This window comes from Littorina saxatilis, linkage group LG9, assembly GCF_037325665.1.
Source record: "Littorina saxatilis isolate snail1 linkage group LG9, US_GU_Lsax_2.0, whole genome shotgun sequence".
Lineage (NCBI taxonomy): Eukaryota > Metazoa > Mollusca > Gastropoda > Littorinimorpha > Littorinidae > Littorina > Littorina saxatilis.
In genome coordinates, this window is record NC_090253.1 from 10,169,631 (window position 1) to 10,192,284 (window position 22,654).

Sequence of the window (22,654 nt, forward strand, 5' to 3'; positions counted from 1 at the left end):
AGCCGCTAAGAGGCCGGAGGTTTGTGCCATGGAGAATCCTATCTTACAGACATCTTTATAGATCAGGTGGAGTCTGCCTGTGGGACAGCTTTGTCTGGACGAATTCACCGCAGAGGAGATTTGTGGGGATCCGCCGTCCGTTCGTACAACATGACGCTAGCGCAAACTTCGCCCCTGTTCAGCAGTGTGTTCCGGGCCCGGGACGGCGCTTTGCAGGGACTAAGTGCTTTTACTTCAGCAAACTCGGGCTGAATTGTAGTCTTTTAAAGTTATAAACTGAGGTTGAGATACTGTGCTAAAGCAACTGATACAGCAATTTCAAAGCCTGTACAGACTGTGCGCGAAATTGATTAAAGAAACAGCCACATTTAATGTCATGCACTGACGTCAGATAGTTCCAGATCTTTGCGGCAGTCTTCCAGCGTTGTTCTGCTCTCCGAGACCTGGTTTTTCTTACATCCAGCTCGCCCCAGCTTCTGTTTGTACAAACCAAACTTGAAACAAGAGCTCTTCTTATTTTTATTGTGGACACTAACCACGGTAACACCATGATTGGTGGTGTTGGAATGACCGCCCTGTCGATGTGTTTCAACGCCGAGAGGCGGATACTGCTTGTCAGTGCGCGGCAGTTTCTTCTCGCCCTCGTCTGCTCTCGCGAAGAAGTGGAGGTTGGTCTTGGAAAAGGTGATCCGCTTCCTCAGCTGCTCTCTCGTGAGGAGGTTGTCGTGGTAAGTGGTGAACTTGGAGGCGATGACGGCAATGGGCAATGCCATGACGATGACACCACACAGCGCACACAGCGCCCCTATCAGCTTGCCTGTCACGCTGACCGGAACCACGTCACCGTAGCCCACCGTCGTCATGGTGATGATGGCGTACCACATGCCCGAGAGCACGGAGGAGAAGGAGAAGGTTTCTGATACCAGCTCCGCCATCCAGACCGAGGCACCGAACATAGTTGCCAGGGACAATACGCAAACTGCAAGCATGACGAACACTTTCAGACTGGCTCGCGTCGACAGCAACAGAATCTGGTGGGTAAAGAAAGGAGTAATATTTTGTTTAAATTGGGTCATAAGTGTTTGTCATTCTGTCTGCTTAAAAGACCACTGTGTCGACGTACTAGACAATGTAACGTTTTGTTTTGTCAATAATTTAACGTTCCAATAACTTACAATTCTTGTGCAGTTGTGAGTTGTTGTTGGTTGTTATTTTTTATTTTTTATATTTTTTTTTATATAAAGAAAGGGGTATAAAGCTTCACCGCATCGCCAAGATAGGTGCTGACGGTTTGATAGCGGAAGAATTGCTGTACAATATGATACGAGTCAACGCAGCAACAAAATCTGGAAAACAAGATAACCATGAAAATGTAAATCCAAAAAACATATATTCGTGACTGTAACGTAATTTTGTCAATAACACCGTTCCAACAACTTACCTTTCTTGTTTTTTGATTCATGAAAATGTACTCACCAGAAACATGGACCAACCTGAACAAAACAAAAAGAACAACCTGGTGAGCAGAGAAAGGTGTAGAAAGAGCTTCACTGCATTCACCAAGATCAGTGGCGATGGTTTGATAGCGGGAGAATTGGATTGGATAAGATTTACAGTCCAGTGAGGTTACCCTCATGGAAATTCGGGCTGCTTTCTCCCCGGGGAAAGCGAGCTGCCATACATACGGCGCTACCCATATTTTTTTCCCCCTGCATGCGTGTATTCATGTTTTCTGAGACTTAATGCCGTGTGAGATGGAATTGTTTTTACTTTATTCCAAGTCCCACGGGTATTTGATGGACATTTTTATCTATGCCTATACAATTTTGCCAGGAAAGACCCTTTTGTCAATCGTGGGATCTTTAACGTGCACACCCCAATGTAGTGTACACGAAGGGACCTCGGTTTTTCGTCTCATCCGAAAGACTAGCACTTGAACCCACCACCTAGGTTAGGAAAGGGGGGAGAAAATTGCGGCCTGACCCAGGCCTGAACACGCAACCTCTCGCTTCCGAGCGCAAGTGCGTTACCACTCGGCCACCCAGTCCAGAATAGCTCTGCACTGAAGATAATATCATTCAACACATCTACAACATCCCCCGAAAGTGGCGTATGGCTGCCAAAATGGCGGGGTAAAAACGGTCATACACGAAAAACCGTGAGAGTTTTAGCCCATGAACGAAGAAGAAGAAGAACTCATCAACCTAATACGGAGAGCAGAGAAAGGGATAGAAAACGTCATTGCTACGTAAAAGACCTCGGTTATTTTGCTAAAAGTGCAGGTGGTTTATTACACCTAAACACGCACACACCTGGGTAGCGCGACTCTGTTGCTGCTAGCTTTCCACTGGGAGGAAGCGACCCGAATTTCCATGCGAGGGTTCAATAAAGTAATGAAAATGAAAATGGAAAACAAAGCCTCTTACCTTCATGGTGTCGAAGTTCTTGGCCATGTAGAAAATCCTCATCACCCTCAGCACAGACAGCGCGTAGAAGAAGAGAAGGGCGTTGAACTCGCTGCTGCTGTAGGTGACCTTCCCCACAAGCAGCACCCTCTCCAGCAGGATGCTCAAGCCGTTGTGAACGATCAGCAGCAGGTCGAACCAGTTCTTGGCTTGCCGCAGGAAGTGACGTTTCTGAGGACACGTGACGAGGCGGGTCGTGAACTCCAAGACGAAGAATACCAAGATGGCTTCCTGTACGTTCCGGAGCCATGGATACGGGAGGCTGGCCGAGTACTCGTTCATGAAGGTCATCTGTGTCTCGGCGACCTGCTGAGTGATGTTGAAGTGGTGGTAGTCGTAGAAGCGCGAGTGGAACTCCCTGAAGGTCATGGACGTCTCGAGAGTACACAGCAACACGGACAGGAACACCACTGAGAAGAACACCATGCTCCACATCTGTGAGATCACAAATACATGTTGGAGAAACGGCTGTACTTAAAGACAAACGACACTGACCAAGACGTCTCGTGAGTGTAAAACAACACGGACAGGAACACCACTGAGAAGAACACCATGCTCCACATCTGTGAGATCACAAACAACACGTTGGAGAAACGGCTGTACTTAAAGAAAAACGACACTGATTAAACGCACCAAGACGTCTCTAAAGTGCACAGCAACACGGACCTGGAAAGCAACGGAGAAAACCACCTCGCTCCACATCATTCTGTGGGATCACAAACACACGTTGCTGATGTTTTTTAATATTATAATGTGTTCAGCCACAATGTAATTTCTCTTTTTGATATTATAAAGTAGTATTGTATTGTATTGTATTGTATTGTATTGTATTGTATTGTATTGTATTGTATTGCCCGCCATTGTATTGTATTGCATTTTATTGTTGAAGAAATGGCTGTAGATAAAAACAACAACTAGAATTGTAGATTATTGGCTTAATGTTGACAAAACAACACGTAAATGTACACAAAACATAAATTGTAGGCTAGTGGAACGTTTAATTATTAGCAAAACAAAGCGTTGACGTAACGTTTTGCTTTTTCAATAATTAAACGTTCCAATAGCCTACCATTCTTGGTTTTTACATTTAGTCAAGTTTTGACTAAATGTTTTAACATAGAGGGGGAATCGAGACGAGGGTCGAGGTGTATGTGTGTGTGTGTGTCTGTCCGTCTGTCTGTCTGTGCGTGTGTGTGTGTAGAGCGATTCAGACTAAACTACTGGACCGATCTTTATGAAATTTTACATGAGAGTTCCTGGGAATATTATCCCCGGACGTTGTTTTTTCGATAAATGTCTTTGATGACGTCATATCCGTCTTTTTGTAAAAGTTGAGGTGGCACCGTCACACCCTCATTTTTCAATCAAATTGATTGATATTTTGGCCAAGCAATCTTCGACAAAGGCCGGACTTCGGTATTGCATTTCAGCTTGGTGGCTTAAAAATTAATTAATGACTTTGGTCATTAAAAATCTGAAAATTGTAAAAAAAAAAATATATATATAAAACGATCCAAATTTACGTTCATCTTATTCTTCATCATTTCCTGATTCCAAAAACATATAAATATGTTATATTTGGATTAAAAACAAGCTCTGAAAATTAAAAATATAAAAATTATGATCAAAATTAAATTTTTGAAATCAATTTAAAAACACTTTCATCTTATTCCTTGTCGGTTCCTGATTCCAAAAACATATAGATATGATATGTTTGGATTAAAAACACGCTCAGAAAGTTAAAACGAAGAGAGGTACAGAAAAGCGTGCTATCCTTCTCAGCGCAACTACTACCCCGCTCTTCTTGTCAATTTCACTGCCTTTGCCACGAGCGGTGGACTGACGATGCTACGAGTATACGGTCTTGCTGAACAATTGCAGTGCGTTCAGTTTCATTCTGTGAGTTCGACAGCTTGACTAAATGTTGTATTTTTGCCTTACGCGACTTGTTTTATTCTGAATTTTGGAACGTAAGCAGTCTATCTGTTTTTGGGTTGCTGTACTTGAAGACAAACGACACTGATTAGATACACACAGGTGTCTCTTCTTGACACCCCCCCCCCTTCCAAACAAAAACCTATGACGAAATACATTTTGAAAAGACGTCATAATGTAATGACTGCGAATAATGGATTGACGTAAACATTCTGTCGTTTCTCCTGCATGTCTTTCAGGAATCGACACAAAGCTTGTCTCGGTGATTTCGTCTCATCAGTAGGAGAACATTAAAGTCACCGCTTGGCTGTGCGTGTATCGGTATCGTATATCATTAACCACACTGAGTGAATGTGTCAGATACAATAGCAACTACACTAACCGAGGTTTCTCTTCTATCGCGCAGTCGTTGAGAGCACCCTGTGTTTTTCTATCACGGTCTGGTATGGCAGCACCACTGAGAAGGAGAAACAGCTACTGGAGAGCATTGTGCGGACAGCCTCCAAAATCGCGGGCTGTGACTTCCCCTCCGTTGCCTCTATCTTTGAGTTGCGCTCAGGTCGAAAAGCAGGAAAGATTGTTCGCGACCCCTCCCACCCGGCAAACCACTTCTTCGAGCCTCTTCCATCTGGTAGGCGCTACAGAGCTTTGAAAGCCAGAACTAGTCGCTTTCGCTCTAGCTTCATCCCCCATGCTGTACTGACAACTCCTGTAGTGAAGACGTTGTAATATACTGTAGTTATAGGATTGGGGGGGGGGTTCTTTTGTTACTTAGTCCTTTCACTGCATTCCATTACTGTTCTCATAACTTGTGATAGTGGAAATATGTGCAATGTGGAATGGTCCTTATTTCTAAGGTGCTGGAGTAGTTCTGTGATGGTAGTAGTTTTGTGCAATGCGACTCTAGGTTCAGGTGCTTGAGTAGATCTGTGATAGTCTGTTAATACTGTTGTTTTAAACTGTCTAACTGGCTAGATTATGATTATATAATTTTATGTGATGATCTGACTAAATGATAATAATTACGTGTACTACTTACTTTTAAATGGATTATAAATTTTAGGTATTGTTCTAGTATTCACTAATGTTGTATTGATATTACGGGCACCCCTTTTAAACTGATATGGTTTTACCTTTACAAGGCGACGATGTGAATTTGTGATGTAGATATGTGGCTGGTTATGTGTGAGAATGTAAATAATTGTGTGTGTGTGTGTGTGTGTGTGTGTGTGTGTGTGTGTGTGTGTGTGTGTGTGTGTGTGTGTGAGTTGTGTCTGTGTGTGCATGACAGTGTAATGTACGTATGTATGCATGCATGGTGATGTGTGTCTGCATATGTGTCTGGTTGGTTTTTATTTTATTTTTACCGTGCCGTGCCAAGATGAAATCCTTTTGCAAAATTGGTGAATAAATATCTTGTATCTTGTATCTTGTATCCCTACCTTCCGTCCAACTTCAAGCTCTGGTGACACAAAGCGAAACAAACTTCGCGAAGACAATGCAAGTAATGACTGGCCTGACATATTTTAACATAGCTTTACGGATGAAAGGTTTGATATACAGGTGACTCATTAATGTCAAAAGTGAAACATTACCTATCAGGTCACAGCTAGCCTGTGCATGTTTTGGTAGACTATAGCACATTATTTATCATTTTGCCTAAGGCCAAAAAAAAAAAAATTGTCTGTTTAGGGTAACATGACCAAAATAAGTAGGGTCGGTAGGTAGGTAGTTTTTTTTTTTTTTTTTTTTTTTTTTTTTGTAAATGCTATGTTGGCTGAACATTCACTTCTTATATTTGATGAATACATGTTTCAAAACTAACGTATAAATAAAACAGAGAGAAAGGGAGAGAAAGAAACGCCAAATGTCTCTTTTTAGCATTTTTACCTCTTTTTTTTTCTTTCTTTTTTTTGAAATCAAAAAAAAGTTTTTGGGTCGGCGCCAAATCGATAGGGTCGGTCGGGTTACCCTAAACAGACAATTTTTTTTTTTGGCCTAATAAAACAATTTGATATTTGGAAAGCCATACATGAAGAGCAGTTCAAAAAACTATCACAGAAAAAAAAAAGAAAAAAAAGAAAGACACCCGGAATTATAATTGTGTTTTTAACACTAAAGTGGGGTGGGAGAGACAGAGAAAGAAAGAGAGAGAGAGAGAGAGAGAGAGAGAGAGAGAGAGAGAGAGAGAAAGGGAGAGAGAGAGAGAAAGGGAGAGAAAGAGAGAAAGAGAGAGAGAAAGAGAGAGAGAGAAAGAGAGAGAGAGAGAGAGAGAGAAAGAGAGATAGAGAAAGAGAGAGAGAGAAAGAGAGAGAGAGAGTAAGAGATAGATAGAGAGAGAGAGAGAGAGAGAGAGAGAGAGAGAGAGAGAGAGAGAGAGAGAGAGAGAGAGAGAGAGAACAGAAAAACAGTCAAACAGACAAACAATCACAGAGAGACAGATTACGTGTTCCCATGACCTACCTTTGACGCTCTGCACAGGTTAGGTCTCTCCATCATCAGCCAGATCTTGTTCCAGCTTGATAGCTTCTCGATGTCGGCTTTCCTTTCGTAGGGGTTGGTCAAAAACGTATCGATCTCTCTCGTGATGTCGGCGTTGCTTTTATGATCATGAAAACATTTATAACAACACTCGTGAATTATTTCAACCGGAATTTCCCAGAATTTTAACTCTCTCTCCACCGTAAACCCGCAAATATTCTTGGGAAGGTGGAGCTCTCCTGTGCGGTAAAAGTCCAAAAGGCTGTTCATGATTTTCGGGTTTCTGTCAAAAAAGAGTTCCATATTCGGTTGTTGAATTTTCGTGCTGTCTTTGGCAAGACGTCCCAGTCTTGTGTTCGGTAGAGTCTGGAGAGAAGCTGCGGTTGTCATGAAGATTTTGCCTCCTACATTTAGTGTGACTCGTTGGGAGGAATCCATCTTTCTGTCTTCCTTGTATTTCCAACTGAACTTCAATTCTGCAAAGTCATAAATTGAATGCAGTAAATCAGTTCACCTCACGACACACACACAGACACAAGATTCAACCACTCGTTTCATTCAGTCACACTATATTTTGAAATGTGGCTCAAAACCTGCGCAAATAGAATTTAAAATAATTATGTTCTCAAAATTGTCCATGACAATGCAAAAAAAATCATCACAACCACCACAACAACAACAACAATAACAACAATAACAGCAACAACAACAACAAAACCAACAACAACAACACTAAAAACAACAACGAAAAAAAATAATTCCAACGAAGAAAAACAAAATCAAGCAAGCAAAAAACAACAAGAAACAAAAATACAAAACACACTGACGTGCAAACAGACAAACTGACGTGCAAACAGACAAACTGACGTGCAAACAGACAAACTGACGTGCAAACAGACAAACTGACGTGCAAACAGACAAACTGACGTGCAAACAGACAAACACACAAACTATACTCGAAAAGCAAAATCATATCAACAATCGTATTCCGCGTAGCAAAATCAGAACTTACGGGGTTTTTTTAGACTCAAATGCAACTAAACTAACGTGCAAAAGGGCGAAACCTTCCCCTCTTTTTTGAACTTTAAAAAGCAAGCCATTCAGAATCCCAATGAAAAGCTAACAGAAGCTCAAATGTTCGCAGTCCGATTATGAAACAGTAAAGAATAGCGATGTTTCCTCACACAGATTCAGCCGGGAAATGTCGAACGCAAACACGTTTCTCGCAGTGTGGTTACATGCCAGCATCATTGATCTCGGTAAGTAGTAACTGAGTCTACTGTTCCGTTCAATCGTTCGGGGTTACCTGTATTCCCCCTGGGGAAGGGTGAGGGTGGAAATGACGGGAGAGACAATGATTTGACGGATTGTGGTATTATGGGGGGGGGGGGGGGGGGGTAGAGGTGGGAGGAGGCGAGGTGTACTTAGGTATGAATAATGTCAGAAAAACATCCTTCTGACAGGGAAGCTTTTAGTGATACAGTCGACGGGCGCTGTGGCGGGGTGGTAAGACGTCGGCCTCTTAATCGGAAGGTCGAGGGTTCCAATGGTGGGTTAAGTGTGGAGATTTTTCCGATCTCCCAGGTCAATTTATGTGCAGACCTGCTAGTGGCTTATCCCCCTTCGTGTGTACACGCAAGCACAAGACCAAGTGCGCACGGAAAAGATCCTGTAATCTATGTCAGAGTTCGGTGGGTTATAGAAACACGAAAATATCCAGCATGATTCCTCCGAAAGCGGCGTATGGCTGCCTAAATGGTGGGATAAAAACGGTCATACACGTAAAATTCCACTCGTGCAAAAACACGAGTGTACGTGGGAGTTTAAGCCCACGAACGCAGAAGAAGAAGAAGTGATACAGTCGGAAGTCGACCTCCACAAACGGTGAGACACACACATGGAGTAATCAAACACACACACACACACACACACACACACACACACACACACACACACACACACACACACACACACACACACACACACACACACACATACACCATACACACATATTATATGAAGTCTTATATCGCGCGCGTATCTCCAGACTCGGACTCAAGGCGCAGGGATTTATTTATGCCGTGTGAGATGGAATTTTTTTACACAATACATCACGCATTCACATCGGCCAGCAGATCGCAGCCATTTCGGCGCATATCCTACTTTTCACGGCCTATTATTCCAAGTCACTCGGGTATTTTGGTGGACATTTTTATCGATGCCTATACAATTTTGCCAGGAAAGACCCTTTTGTCAATCGTGGGATCTTTAACGTGCACACCCCAATGTAGTGTACACGAAGGGACCTCGGTTTTCCGTCTCATCCGAAAGACTAGCACTTGAACCCACCACCTAGGTTAGGAAAGGGGGGAGAAAATAGCGGCCTGACCCAGGGTAGAACACGCAACCTCTCGATTCCGAGCGCAAGTGCGTTACCACTCGGCCACCCAGTCCCATCACGACTTTCTCGCTACTATATATATATATACGACTTGTGTCTGTGTGTGTATCTGTGTATTTGTGTATTCGCCATGCACGGCGAAAGTTCTCGATGGATCTGCTTCAAATTTGGTGGGCTTATTCAGAGAGACCCCGGACACAACCTCATCGATGAGATATTTCAACACGTGCTCTCAGCGCGCAGCGCTGAACCGATTTTGGTTCCACCTCAGCTATTTTGGTTCCACCTCAGCTACCCGGGCCCCCATACCGACACACCATAGCCGCTACACCACATCACAACGCCAAAGTTCTCGGTGGATCTTTTTCAAATTTGGACACCGTATTCAGCTACACCCCGGACACAATATCATCGATGAGATATTTCAACACGTGCTCTCAGCGCGCAGCGCTGAACTGATTTTGGTTTTTGTGTTCATTTCACCATTATAAGTAACTCTTCCTTATCTTCTCCAGTGTTTGGCGTTTATCTCCCTTCCTTCGTGTGGCTTTCCCGTTTGTAAGTTAATATTACTATTTTTAGAATGTCACTGCGCTGTCCACAACGCTTCCCTTGCACCCGTAAGTTGTTCTTACTGTCAAAGTGAAAAGGTCGAATCAATTTATAGCCACGCGAAAAATACACTCTCACCTATCTCTATATATTTATAGATACAGATATGCATATATATATACGGCTTCTCTGTGTGTGTGTGTGTTTGTGTGTGTGTGTGGGCAAAAACCTGTGTATTGTAGAGTTCTGTTTGTGATGTGGTCTAGCGGCTTTTGTCTGTCTGTATGTTCTGGCATGTGAGAAGCCACAGCAGATAATATACAGGTTTTCGCTCCGACCATAGTGTGACTGATCATATTTTTACCCTGAATGCTATAATAGACTTTTTCCTGTCTAAAAAGAAGAGATTGTACTGTGTTTTTGTTGACTATGAAAAGGCCTTTGACCTTGTTAACCGCTCTTTTTTGTGGCAGAAATTGTTAAATTGTGGTGTGCGTGGTAAGATGTTGACGATTGTTCAAGATATGTACTCTAAAGCTAAGTCCTGTGTACAGTGGAACACTAAGTTGTCTGACTTTTTTTCTTGTTCTGCCGGTGTGAGACAAGGTGAGAACTTGTCTCCCCTGCTTTTTTCCGTATACTTAAACGATCTGAAGAATTATTTTGATCGGGAGTCAGCTCTAAATACCTTAGGACGTGAATCCGAAAATGTAAACTGTGACAACAGTGATATTAACGTTCTGTATGGGTTGTTCATTTTGTTGTATGCTGACGATACGGTTATTTTTGCTGAATCGCCAGAATCCTTGCAGATCGCTCTAGATATTATGGACAGATATTGTAAAGATTGGTTTTTGAAATTGAATGTAACTAAAACAAAAGTAATGATTTTCTCAAGAGGGAAAGTAAGAACAGTCCCGACATTTACATTCAATGGTCGGAAACTTGATATTGTGTATGATTTTCAATATCTGGGTATTAAATTTAGCTACAATGGTAAATTTACTGTTGCACAGAAGAATTTGTATGACCGTGCCTCCAAGGCCATGTTTGCTTTATTACGTAAAACTAGAAAACTGTTTTTGCCTCTTGATGTTCAAATTGACCTCTTTGAAAAAACTGTGGTCCCTATTTTACTTTACGGTTCTGAAGTATGGTGCCCTTACTTGTCTGATTTAGCTAACAAATTACAGATACGATTTTTTAAGATGATTTTGAAAGTTGGCAAATCAACACCAACAAACATGGTTTTGGGTGAATTAGGTCAGTTCCCTGTAAGTATTCAAGCGAAATGTCGTATGTATTTTTTTTTTTTTTGCCTCAGTTGCATGCAGTCCGCTTCAAGCTGAAAAATAAATGAAAAGAATGAAACCCTAAGTTTTTTTTTTCGTTTTTTTTCTTCCTTTTTCTCTTCTTTCTTTCTTTCTCTCTACAGCTGAGCGTCCTTCTTCATTGGCGTTTTATAAATGTATCAATTGTATGTGGTTTTCTACAATGGACAAAATCTTGCATCTTTAATGTTGGTTATTGTCTTACATATGTCTGTGTTTGGGTTGACTTAAGTGTTGTTTGTGGCGGTGTCATGATGGAGTTAACATAGTAACAATCACAATAAGTAAGAGGAAAAGCAAATTGTAAGCGTGCTAAAGTTTTCTTAGTAACAGTTCTCTTTTCATACAAGTGGTGTTAAGTGTAACAATGTAAGTTCCGCCTTTACCCCGGTACCGTTCTCCTTTTAGCGAAACGAAAGAAAGAGGGGGCGGTGAGGGAAGCCAGAAAAGAAGTATATATGATACACTATTCTACGTTTCGTATTTGTTTCTCTTTGTCAAACATTATTATAATATCAGTGGGAGTTCCGTATCTATATTTGCTTATGCACATCTTTCCTATCAAAATCAAGTGATTTATATATTTGCATTTTATTGAGTCAGCACCATTAATATAACCACACAAAATATGTTCTATTCCAAAGACTATTCTTATTTTATATTTCTCATAAATAATTTGTTCAACGTATCTCCATAGCACTTTTATTTTCTTACAATTAACAAAAAAATGTTCAACGTAATCTATTTCGGTTGGACAGAAGGGGCATCTCTCACTATCTCGTATTCCAATTTTATACAGAAGAACATTTGTTGGATAAATCGTGTGTAATATTTTCCAGTGCAGCTCTCTTAATCTGGATTCTTGGGTTACATTTTTGGCCAGGTTCCAATGTGACTGGTCGACATTAATGCCAAACATATCACGCCAGAAGTTGATAGATCTCGGGGTAGTGTACTTTTCTTCAACAATATATTCACGGAATTGCCTGGCACTTTTAATACTCGTTTTATTGAAAAGAAGATTGTTTTGTCTATTCAATACAGGTTGGTTAGGATCATAATTGCTTTTCTTAATATATTCAGATACTGCTGATCGAACTACAATATATTCCATGTAGAGGCCAGGTGAAGCGTCAACACTTGCTTGGATAGCGGGATAGGACTTGATACCGTGATTATCTAACATGTCTCCTACATACGTAATGCCTGACCGGGCCCAGTTCTCATAATACAGAACGTTATTTTGATAACTTATACTTGGATTGTTCCATAAGCAGTTGTCTTGCACGCAATCGTTCTGAGAAATTGTATTATGTTCTAACCATGTTCGAGCAACAGCTGTCCAAAATATCGATTTTATTCTTCCAATTCCCTTAAACTTAGACGGTCGAATAGCTGTAGTAAAGCAGGCAAAGCCACAACCGAACCCTTCAAAATATTTGTTTGGGATCCATGTCCATTTGCATGAAAGGTTGCCAGATGAGAGTTTGCTTAACCATTGACATAAGAAGGAGTTTTGCATCGTTTTGACGTCTATCATATCAATACCACCCTTTTCGGTACTGCTATTTAAAACAACTCTTTTTACTTTTTCAAATGCTTTTTTATTACAATCTTTTTTCCTCCACAAAAAACGATATAATATTGTGTTTATTTCCTGCAGCACTTTGTCAGGGATACAAATAGATTGCATTAAATAAACTAACTGCGAGAGCAGAAAAGTTTTGATAATGCAAATTTTTCCAGGAATGCCCAGGTTCCTTTTTTCCCAAGTGAAGATGCTTTGCTTAATTTTATCAATTTTACTTGACCAGTTTAGTTCAATTTCGGATGCGCTTTTCTCGCTGTTAAAGTTTACTCCTAATATTTTAATCTGCCGAACACATTTTACCTCAAAATTAAAATTGATATTTTTACTTGATCCAATTCCCATTGCTTCAGACTTTAGCTTATTCAAGCACAAGCCTGACACCTCAGAAAATACGTCTATAATCTGTAGAACCATTGTAACGTCATCCGCGTCTCTCAAAAACAAAGTGATATCATCGGCGTATAATAGAATTTTTAAAATATTTCTACAAGTTACATTAAGGCCTTTTACTTCGTTGCTCTGCCTAAATCGTATAGCCAGAAATTCCAGACCAATAATAAATGCCATCGGTGAGAACGGACATCCTTGTCTAATGCCACATTTTACATCAAAGTTTTCCGACAGCCACCCATTGTACACAATACAACTTCTGGTTTCATTAAACAACACATTTACCCACTGTATAAAATCTTTTCCAAAGCCAAATTTACGAAATGCACAAATCATATATTTTTTGGATATACTGTCGAATGCCTTTTGAAAATCCAAGGCTAATAAAATCCCAGGTTTCCTATTAATTCTGCAATATTCAATCACATCGTCTATAGTTCTTATAGTGGATGAGACATGCCTTCCTTTCATATAACCGACCTGGTCCTCATTGACCACTTTGTTTATTACTTTGCTCAGTCGATTTGCAAGAGACTTGGCTAAAATTTTGTAGTCAGTGTTTGTCAGTGAGATGGGTCGCCAGTTTGTAAGTTTGTTTTTTGGCAAATCTTTTCCCTTATGCAATAAGGTTAATACTGCTGCCCTTTGGGTGTATGACAAAGAACCATGATCAAAAGAGTAATTAAAGGATTGCACAATTACATCCTTCAGTTTACACCAAAATATTTTAACAAATTCAGTAGTCAGACCATCCAGACCGGGCGAAGACCCGTTTTTCATCATCCTAAGAGCATTGGAGGCTTCTTCAATGGTAATTATACCTTCACATTGTTGCATTTCGTTTTCACTTAATTTAGGAAGTTCGCACTCGCCAAGGAAGTTGTCAACACTGTTAGATACAACCAAATCAGGTATGTTTATTTCACGGCTATAGAGGTTTGCATAGTATTCTTTTTGTGTTTTTAAAATTTCAAATTGGTCATGTATCTTGTCTCCATTCTCCAATTCAATATTCGGAAAAAGTTTTGCATTTGCCCGTACTTTTTCTAGATTGAGGAAAAACTTGGTGTTCTTTTCCCCCTCCTCAATCCATTTAATTCGAGATCTCGTTTGTGCGCTCTTCAATCGCTCTTGTTCATGAATTTCAAGGTGAATTTTAAGTTCTTCGCGTTTTCTTAGTAAAGTGACGTTATCAGGTTCCCTAGCAAGATCGGATTCACAAGATTCAAGTTTGTTGTACGTGTCAATCTGCTTATTTTTATTGAAAACTGCACGTTGCTTACTGAATCGGATCGTTTCCTCGTTTATTTTTATTTTTAATAATTCCCATTTTTGTTCAGGGTTCTCCTGCTTATTTTCATCAAGGTAAGTGTCAATTACACTATTGATTTTGTGCACATATTGCTTATCTTTCAAGAGCAGATTATTACATTTGTAATAACCCGGTCCTTTCTTGCCGTTAGAGAGTTTTAGTGTAATACGTACACCTCTGTGGTCGGATGTTGGGACAGACATTAAATTAGTCTCGATCACAGTGTCCATTCCCTCTTCCGTTGTAAAAATATAGTCTAACCGTCTGGCTATAAACTTGTTAATATTTATTTTGGACCATGTATATTCCCTAGTCTCGGGATTCAAAATACGCCAGACGTCATTTAGACCACACTGTTCGACAAAAGAGTTGAAAAGTTTGACATGTGCGGCAGGGTGTTTTTCTCCACTAATGATATCAAGGTTATTATCTCTAACACTGTTAAAATCACCGCAAACTATTTTAATCATCGAATTACTTTTGTTGATCTCTTCAGTAAGAACAGCAAAAAATATTTTCATTTCTCTGAAAGTGCTTGGAGCATACACATTAAAAATAGTTGTTTCTTTTCCATTAATAGACAGGTTTATGGATACAATTCGTTCATGCTGACACTCGATGGACCAATCGAAGGAAAACTGCTTTCTTAAAAGAATAAGTTGACCCTTGGAGTGTTTTGTTCCTTCAGTCGAGATTAATTCACCTCCCCATTCTTTTTTCCACGTTGCTACGTCTGCCTGTGTAATATAAGACTCCTGAATACAAATTACGTCATATCTTCCTTCTCTCAGTCGACTAAATAGTTTTTTCCTTTTAGTAACATTTCTCAATCCTCGAACATTTAAGGACAATATTTGTAAATTTTCCATACTAAAATATTAATATGTTTTAGTAGTAGTTCCAACTCGCATCCAAATCGCAATGACCAGAAATCACAGTCCATTAAACATGCAGTAGTCGTAAGGGGGAAGAAATCTTCTCAATAAGGGACATAATCATCCCGTCTCGCTTTCTTTGGCGTTTTGTTCTTTGTTGACATTGTCGACGTTGGCCGGTGATTTGTTAACATCAGCGCACTTCTGCTGTTTCTGAGGCTGAGAAAAAAAATCACGGTTGCGGTCCTGTGATCGGTGTCTCTTCACAGATCCCGAGCGGCTTCGCGATCCCGCCGACAGCGTAGCACTCCTCGGTGTACGAACAGACGGTCGAAAATTCGCGAAAAAGTCGGGGGCGGTGACGAGGTTGGTGGTGGAGGACGGAGCCCTGTCACTGGTTTGCACCGGCTCGTCTGTTGTAGTTTCAGCTTCAAAAGACTTTTCGGTTTGCGCCGGCTCGTGACTTGTCGCAGTTTCGGTTTGAGAGTTTTTCTCGGTGGCTGTCTGGCAGTCAGGACTGCCACGTCTGTGACCTGGTAATCTGCAGTCTCTGCAAACTACTTCATTCTCGCACACTGACACATGGTGCCCATCCAACAAACATTTGCTGCACACTACCTTCCTCGGCACGGACTTCTGTTCCCTATGATAAACAGCAGCGGTGAAAATGCTTACAGTCATGGTTTTCTCGAGAGGGACAGGGGGCACAGTGATGAAGACAAAACGACCCCCGGTCAGAAAACGAGTCAATTTTCCATCTTTGTCTCTAGCTCTCTGTTGCTTAACTCCTGAACGGAGCTCGCAACCGAGACTGACAAGTGAGTTTTCGATCTCAGAGTCGGCTACCGAGAGAGGGAGGTTGTCAATGAAAACTTTAGTAGAGGGCTTTTCAATGCCGAGATTGTCACGCAACGAAAAAGGGTTTTCACCACATACCTTTAAGGCGACGTTCCTCAAACTCAAACCTTGAACAAGCAGAGTGTTGCGTGCTTCTCTGGTAGCTGCGTAAATTCTCCACAGCCCCCGAATCTCTTGAGCTCCGAGAACACTCTCTCGTCCAGAAACTCTTTCGGCAGCCAAACACACTTCAAGCACAGAAACACTGTCACTGTCGGACAGGGGAATGTCTCTTCTTTTCAGAAAAACAGGGTTGACACTCGAGGCCATGATATTTCAAAAGAGAGAAGAGAAGAAATGAGAAAATAAAAAGCTAACACATTCGGTGATCATACGACGCAATAGGTCGCGAAGAGTAGACAGCGGGAAAAGCGATGAGTGCTCACTGTGACAACTGCCGTGTACCGGAGCGACGAAAAAAACGTGACCGCACGCCACGACTGTCGCCAACCGAATGGAAATGTCGTATGTTGAATTTTTGGTACAAACTTGCATTTTCTAATGGTTCTGACAAACTTTCTTGTGTGACATATCGTTTTTTGTTTAAAATGTATGAATCTGGTGTATACAAGTCAAAATTTTTGCTTTCTGTCCATGGTGTTCTAAATGAGTTAGGCTTTAGTGATTTTTGGCACAATCAAACTATCAATAATGTAACGGATGGTGGTTATTTTAATACTTTCAAAGCACTGATGAAAAATAGGCTACAAGACCAATTTGTCCAAACCTGGCATTCAGAAATAAATAACAATGAGTTTTATTATAATTATAGAATGTATAAAGAGAATTTTGAGTTTGAAAAGTACTTGTCCATCCTGCCGGTTAATTTAGCAAACGCTGTTTTAAAATTTAGAACACTGAATCATAAATTGCCTATACAAAAAGGTAGGACTCTTGGTATTCCCAGACAAGACAGAATCTGTCACAAATGTTCATCAGGTGACCTTGGGGACGAGTTCCATTATATTTTTGTATGTCCTTTCTTTACCAATTATAGAAAACAGTTGTTACAGTGCTATTATTATGCCCGCCCCAATTCAGTTAAATTCAGAGAGCTTTTTTCCACTACAAAAAAGAGTTTATTGCTAAAACTCGCAAAGTTCATGACACTTGTCATGGACTGTTTGAGAAGCGAGTAAAATTTAATTCTCTTTTAGCTTTATATTCCGTTATCTGTTTTGTGTTGTTTGTAATAGTATTTTTGTCCTTATGTTAACCCACCCATCACCCCCCCCACTCTCCCTTCCCCCCATTTCCCATAGTAAAGAAATGTATGTAATCACTTTGCACTTGTAATGTTTTATTATTTTTTGTATTATTATTATCATTATTATTATTATTATTATTATTATTATTATTATTATTATTATTATTATTGTTGAATTGTTTCTTGTATTGTTTTTGCTCTCCCTCACCCCTCAACTCCCTTTTCTGTACATAGTCTGATTTCTTTTTGTTTTAGTTCCTTTTATTTGGTGTTGAATGAAATGTGTTTTTATTGTGTTTTTTAATTTTCCATGTACCCTCACGGGGTTTTATTGGAATAAATAAAACTTGAAACTTGAAACTTGCTAAGAAATAAGCTCTAAAATTCTCAATCCCGTTTGACAGGACTTCACCTTCAAAGGTGATTGTGGTGAACCGCCACGCTGTCTGTCTCTGTCTCGCGCCGTTCACCCCAAATTCCCGTTTCTGAGTTGCTATTTTTAGAATGTCACTGCGCTGTCCAGAACGCTTCCCTTGCACCCGTAAGTTGTTCTTACTGTCAAAGTGAAAAGGTCGAATCAATTTATAGCCACGCGAAAAATACACTCTCACCTATCTCTATATATTTATAGATATAGATATTTATAGAAAGTTATAATGAGAGCGCTGCTAAAAAAGCCAAAATGTGCACTCGATCGCTTGTACTTTTACAGAAAAGTTAAATATAGAATGACGTCAAAGCAAGAATGCATAGAAATTATTCATGAGCAAGGGAGATCATCCTTTACTCTGTGTGTCTCCACCGCCTACATTCCAACAAGGAATTTTGAAAGCAGGGAGCACACTAGAGGTAATGGAAGAGGTGGGGGAAGGGGGTAAGAATTAGATCTAGAAAGAACTCTTCACAGACAGCCTACTGGAGAATCAAACCCTTTCGGAGCCGATTGCAACACTGAACAAGAATAACCCGAGGAGAGTTCCACAACCTCAATGGATTGGGAATTCCCCGTAAGTGCATTTAAGGGCATTCTCATAGAGTGCTGAACCTGAAAAGGTCCGTTTTTGTTTAACCAAGACTGCTACCGGTTTCGAGCTGAGAAGCTCTCATCAGGCAGTCTCTTGGCATAAAACAGAGAAGAACTCTCAAACTTCTATGCAAAAGAGAAAACCACATTTCTGCGGTAGGCCCTCTGCATAGATGAGAATCTTTCTTTGACTCTCCTGCAACTGTCAGTGAAGAGTAAGAAAAAGAAATTTTGAAGTATCAGCAGCTGCTCTTGGTTGTTGAAGCAACAAAATAGAAAGTTATAATGAGAGCGCTGCTAAAAAAGCCAAAATGTGCACTCGATCGCTTGTACTTTTACAGAAAAGTTAAATATAGAATGACGTCAAAGCAAGAATGCATAGAAATTATTCATGAGCAAGGGAGATCATCCTTTACTCTGTGTGTCTCCACCGCCTACATTCCAACAAGGAATTTTGAAAGCAGGGAGCACACTAGAGGTAATGGAAGAGGTGGGGGAAGGGGGTAAGAATTAGATCTAGAAAGAACTCTTCACAGACAGCCTACTGGAGAATCAAACCCTTTCGGAGCCGATTGCAACACTGAACAAGAATAACCCGAGGAGAGTTCCACAACCTCAATGGATTGGGAATTCCCCGTAAGTGCATTTAAGGGCATTCTCATAGAGTGCTGAACCTGAAAAGGTCCGTTTTTGTTTAACCAAAAACGGACCTTTTCAGGTTCAGCACTCTATGAGAATGCCCTTAAATGCACTTACGGGAAATTCCCAATCCATTGAGGTTGTGGAACTCTCCTCGGGTTATTCTTGTTCAGTGTTGCAATCGGCTCCGAAAGGGTTTGATTCTCCAGTAGGCTGTCTGTGAAGAGTTCTTTCTAGATCTAATTCTTACCCCCTTCCCCCACCTCTTCCATTACCTCTAGTGTGCTCCCTGCTTTCAAAATTCCTTGTTGGAATGTAGGCGGTGGAGACACACAGAGTAAAGGATGATCTCCCTTGCTCATGAATAATTTCTATGCATTCTTGCTTTGACGTCATTCTATATTTAACTTTTCTGTAAAAGTACAAGCGATCGAGTGCACATTTTGGCTTTTTTAGCAGCGCTCTCATTATAACTTTCTATTTTGTTGCTTCAACAACCAAGAGCAGCTGCTGATACTTCAAAATTTCTTTTTCTTACTCTTCACTGACAGTTGCAGGAGAGTCAAAGAAAGATTCTCATCTATGCAGAGGGCCTACCGCAGAAATGTGGTTTTCTCTTTTGCATAGAAGTTTGAGAGTTCTTCTCTGTTTTATGCCAAGAGACTGCCTGATGAGAGCTTCTCAGCTCGAAACCGGTAGCAGTCTTGGTTAAACAAAAACGGACCTTTTCAGGTTCAGCACTCTATGAGAATGCCCTTAAATGCACTTACGGGGAATTCCCAATCCATTGAGGTTGTGGAACTCTCCTCGGGTTATTCTTGTTCAGTGTTGCAATCGGCTCCGAAAGGGTTTGATTCTCCAGTAGGCTGTCTGTGAAGAGTTCTTTCTAGATCTAATTCTTACCCCCTTCCCCCACCTCTTCCATTACCTCTAGTGTGCTCCCTGCTTTCAAAATTCCTTGTTGGAATGTAGGCGGTGGAGACACACAGAGTAAAGGATGATCTCCCTTGCTCATGAATAATTTCTATGCATTCTTGCTTTGACGTCATTCTATACATATATATATATATATATATATATACGGCTTCTCTGTGTGTGTGTGTGTGTGGGCAAAAACCTGTGGATTGTAGAGTTCTGTTTGTGATGGGGTCTAGCGGCTTTTGTCTGTCCGTATTGTGAGTTCCTGTACTTGACTTTTAGCGAGACTGTGAGAGTGTTAGATACATTAACGCAGGCGCGTGCGCGCACACACATACGAACATGCACGCACACGCATAGACACTCGCGCGAAAGCACGCACACACACCCACGCACGCACGCACGCACGCACACACACACACACACACACACACACACACACTCACATACACACACACACACTCACACACACACACACACACACACATATACACCCCCCACTCACACGCACGCACACACACACACACACACACACACACACACACACACACACACATTGACACCTCCCAACCATCACGAATTCAGCCAAACATCACGTTCAACAGAATAGTTCATGAAGTACGTCTTCTCACACACTTCTTGTCAACATTCTCGCAGGCAGTGACACATATTTTATGATGAACGCAAATGGCTTCTTTGCTCTCTAGTCTAATTCAAAACCGTTAAGCGGAGTTGGATTTCCCATTGGCAAAGGATATTTACGTTGTCATAGCAGCTATTGTCATGTGTAATATACGTGACATTTATTTTTTCCTTGTCGCCCTGAGATCGATAGGAGCATATTGTGAGTTACTGTCCTTGACTTTTAGCGAGACTGTGAGAGTTTTAAATACCAGAACTCATGCGCGTGCGCACACGTATACGAACACACACACAGGCACGCACACACACACACACACACACACACACACACACACACACACGCACGCACACACACACACACACACACACACACACGCACACACCCACACACACACACACATATACATACACACACTCACACAGCCACACACACACACCAACACACAAACACTCACGTGCGTGAAAACTTACATACATGGACGAAAGCAAGCACGCACGCTTATTTCTTATTTTGTTCTTTCACCGACACGCAAACATTTTCAATTATGAGCTAATCTGTGGTTTTGTTTCCAATTTTTACGAAGCCCGGTTTTTTAGAACGTGGTTTTTAGGGTTGTATGTGTTGGCCGTTCCATTCCATAGAGTTGATAGACACTACCTTATGTAATATCAATCTGTTTGGTCCAGTGCCTCCCGTAAACCATCACAGATACTGTCAGGCTTTTACACACAGTACAGACACCCTTTCATTTAAACACTCACCGCTTGAGAACATCCTAGGTGCCCTCCGTAAAGAGCGAGCAATTTTCAAAGAATTCATTTCTGCGTGGATTATCTTACCCTTGAGCCATCGTGAACCCTTGTGACCCAGTTTCCTTTTTTCACAATGTTGTCGTCAGTTTGTAATTTGAATGCGACTCGCTGAAAGCTTATCTGCAATAGCACGTTATTATGTAGCCTACCTCTGAATCTATACGAAACAAACGGCTGTGTTTCACAAGAACTCTAGCGATGGTTTTTGACTGTTCAGAGGAACTGGCGATAATTGCACTACCGGATTAGCAGATGAATTAGAAGGTCTTCACTTAGAGGCAATACGAATTATTATTGGAACAGTTCGAGGAACAAGTCACCGAAAATTATATCAAGAATCGGGTTTTACTACACTCTCTGAACGACGCAAACGCCATAGATTAATATTATTTCATAAAACTGTTCATAACAAAGTTCCCCCTTATTTAAGTGCTGAACTCCCACCTCTCGTATCTGCAGAAAACCCGTATCACAGGAGACGCCCATTATAACGCAATATTCCATCGTATAAAACAGAGTTGTATAAATCATCGTTTTTCCCATCAACAACACATCTATGGAATGCCTTGCCTGATGAAGTCAAACTTATCGAATCCATAAGCCAATTTAAAAGATATTTAACTGCTAACGATCCAGTTGTGCCACCGTATTTTTATATTGGAGAACGACAGGTCCAAGTGATTCACAGTAAATTAAGGTTAGGCATGACCGATTTAAACCAGCACCTAGTCGATAGGCACTTGAGCAATAATCCAGCGTGTGCCTGTGGCCACGCATCAGAAGACGCAAAACACTTTCTTTTAGATTGCCCTCAATACGATAGAGACCGAACCAGAACAATAAGTACTCTCCCCACTGATCAAATTACGATACCAACACTCCTATTTGGTGATGCAAGTTTCCTCCGAAAGCGGCGTATGGCTGCCTAAATGGCGGGGTAAAAACGGTCATACACGTAAAATTCCATTCGTGCTAAAACACGAGTGTACATGGGTGTTTCAGCCCACGAACGCAGAAGAAGAAGAAGAAGAAGGTGATGCAAGTTTGTCAAAAGAATTAAATTAATCTGTTTTGATCAAGTCCAGGAATATATTATTTCAACTGGCCGACTTGGGGCAAAACGAATTTGAGTGCAGTATGCCCCATTGATTATAGATAATTTAAGTCTAAATTTAATTAAG

General features: G+C 41.0%; 1 protein-coding gene across 1 annotated transcript; it reads right to left on the reverse strand.

Annotated features, from left to right (window-relative positions):
• Positions 1–255: 255 nt before the first annotated feature.
• LOC138977366 (shaker-related potassium channel tsha2-like) lies at positions 256–2,899 on the reverse strand. The gene is made up of 2 exons (XM_070350266.1): positions 2,427–2,899; positions 256–1,031 (listed from the first exon to the last, which is right to left on the reverse strand). The coding sequence occupies exons 1-2, from the start codon at positions 2,889–2,891 to the stop codon at positions 375–377; spliced, it is 1,122 nt and encodes a 373-aa protein (XP_070206367.1). The 5' UTR covers positions 2,892–2,899; the 3' UTR covers positions 256–374.
• Between the last annotated feature and the right edge of the window lie 19,755 nt (positions 2,900–22,654).

Excerpts from the sequence above, each read along its gene's own strand:
- LOC138977366 (XM_070350266.1), bottom strand. The coding sequence starts at position 2,891 with ATGGTGTTCTTCTCAGTGGTGTTCCTGTCCGTGTTGCTGTGTACTCTC. Across the intron at positions 1,032-2,426 it reads AGAACTTCGACACCATGAAG|ATTCTGTTGCTGTCGACGCG; the intron begins GTAAGAGGCTTT and ends TTTACCCACCAG.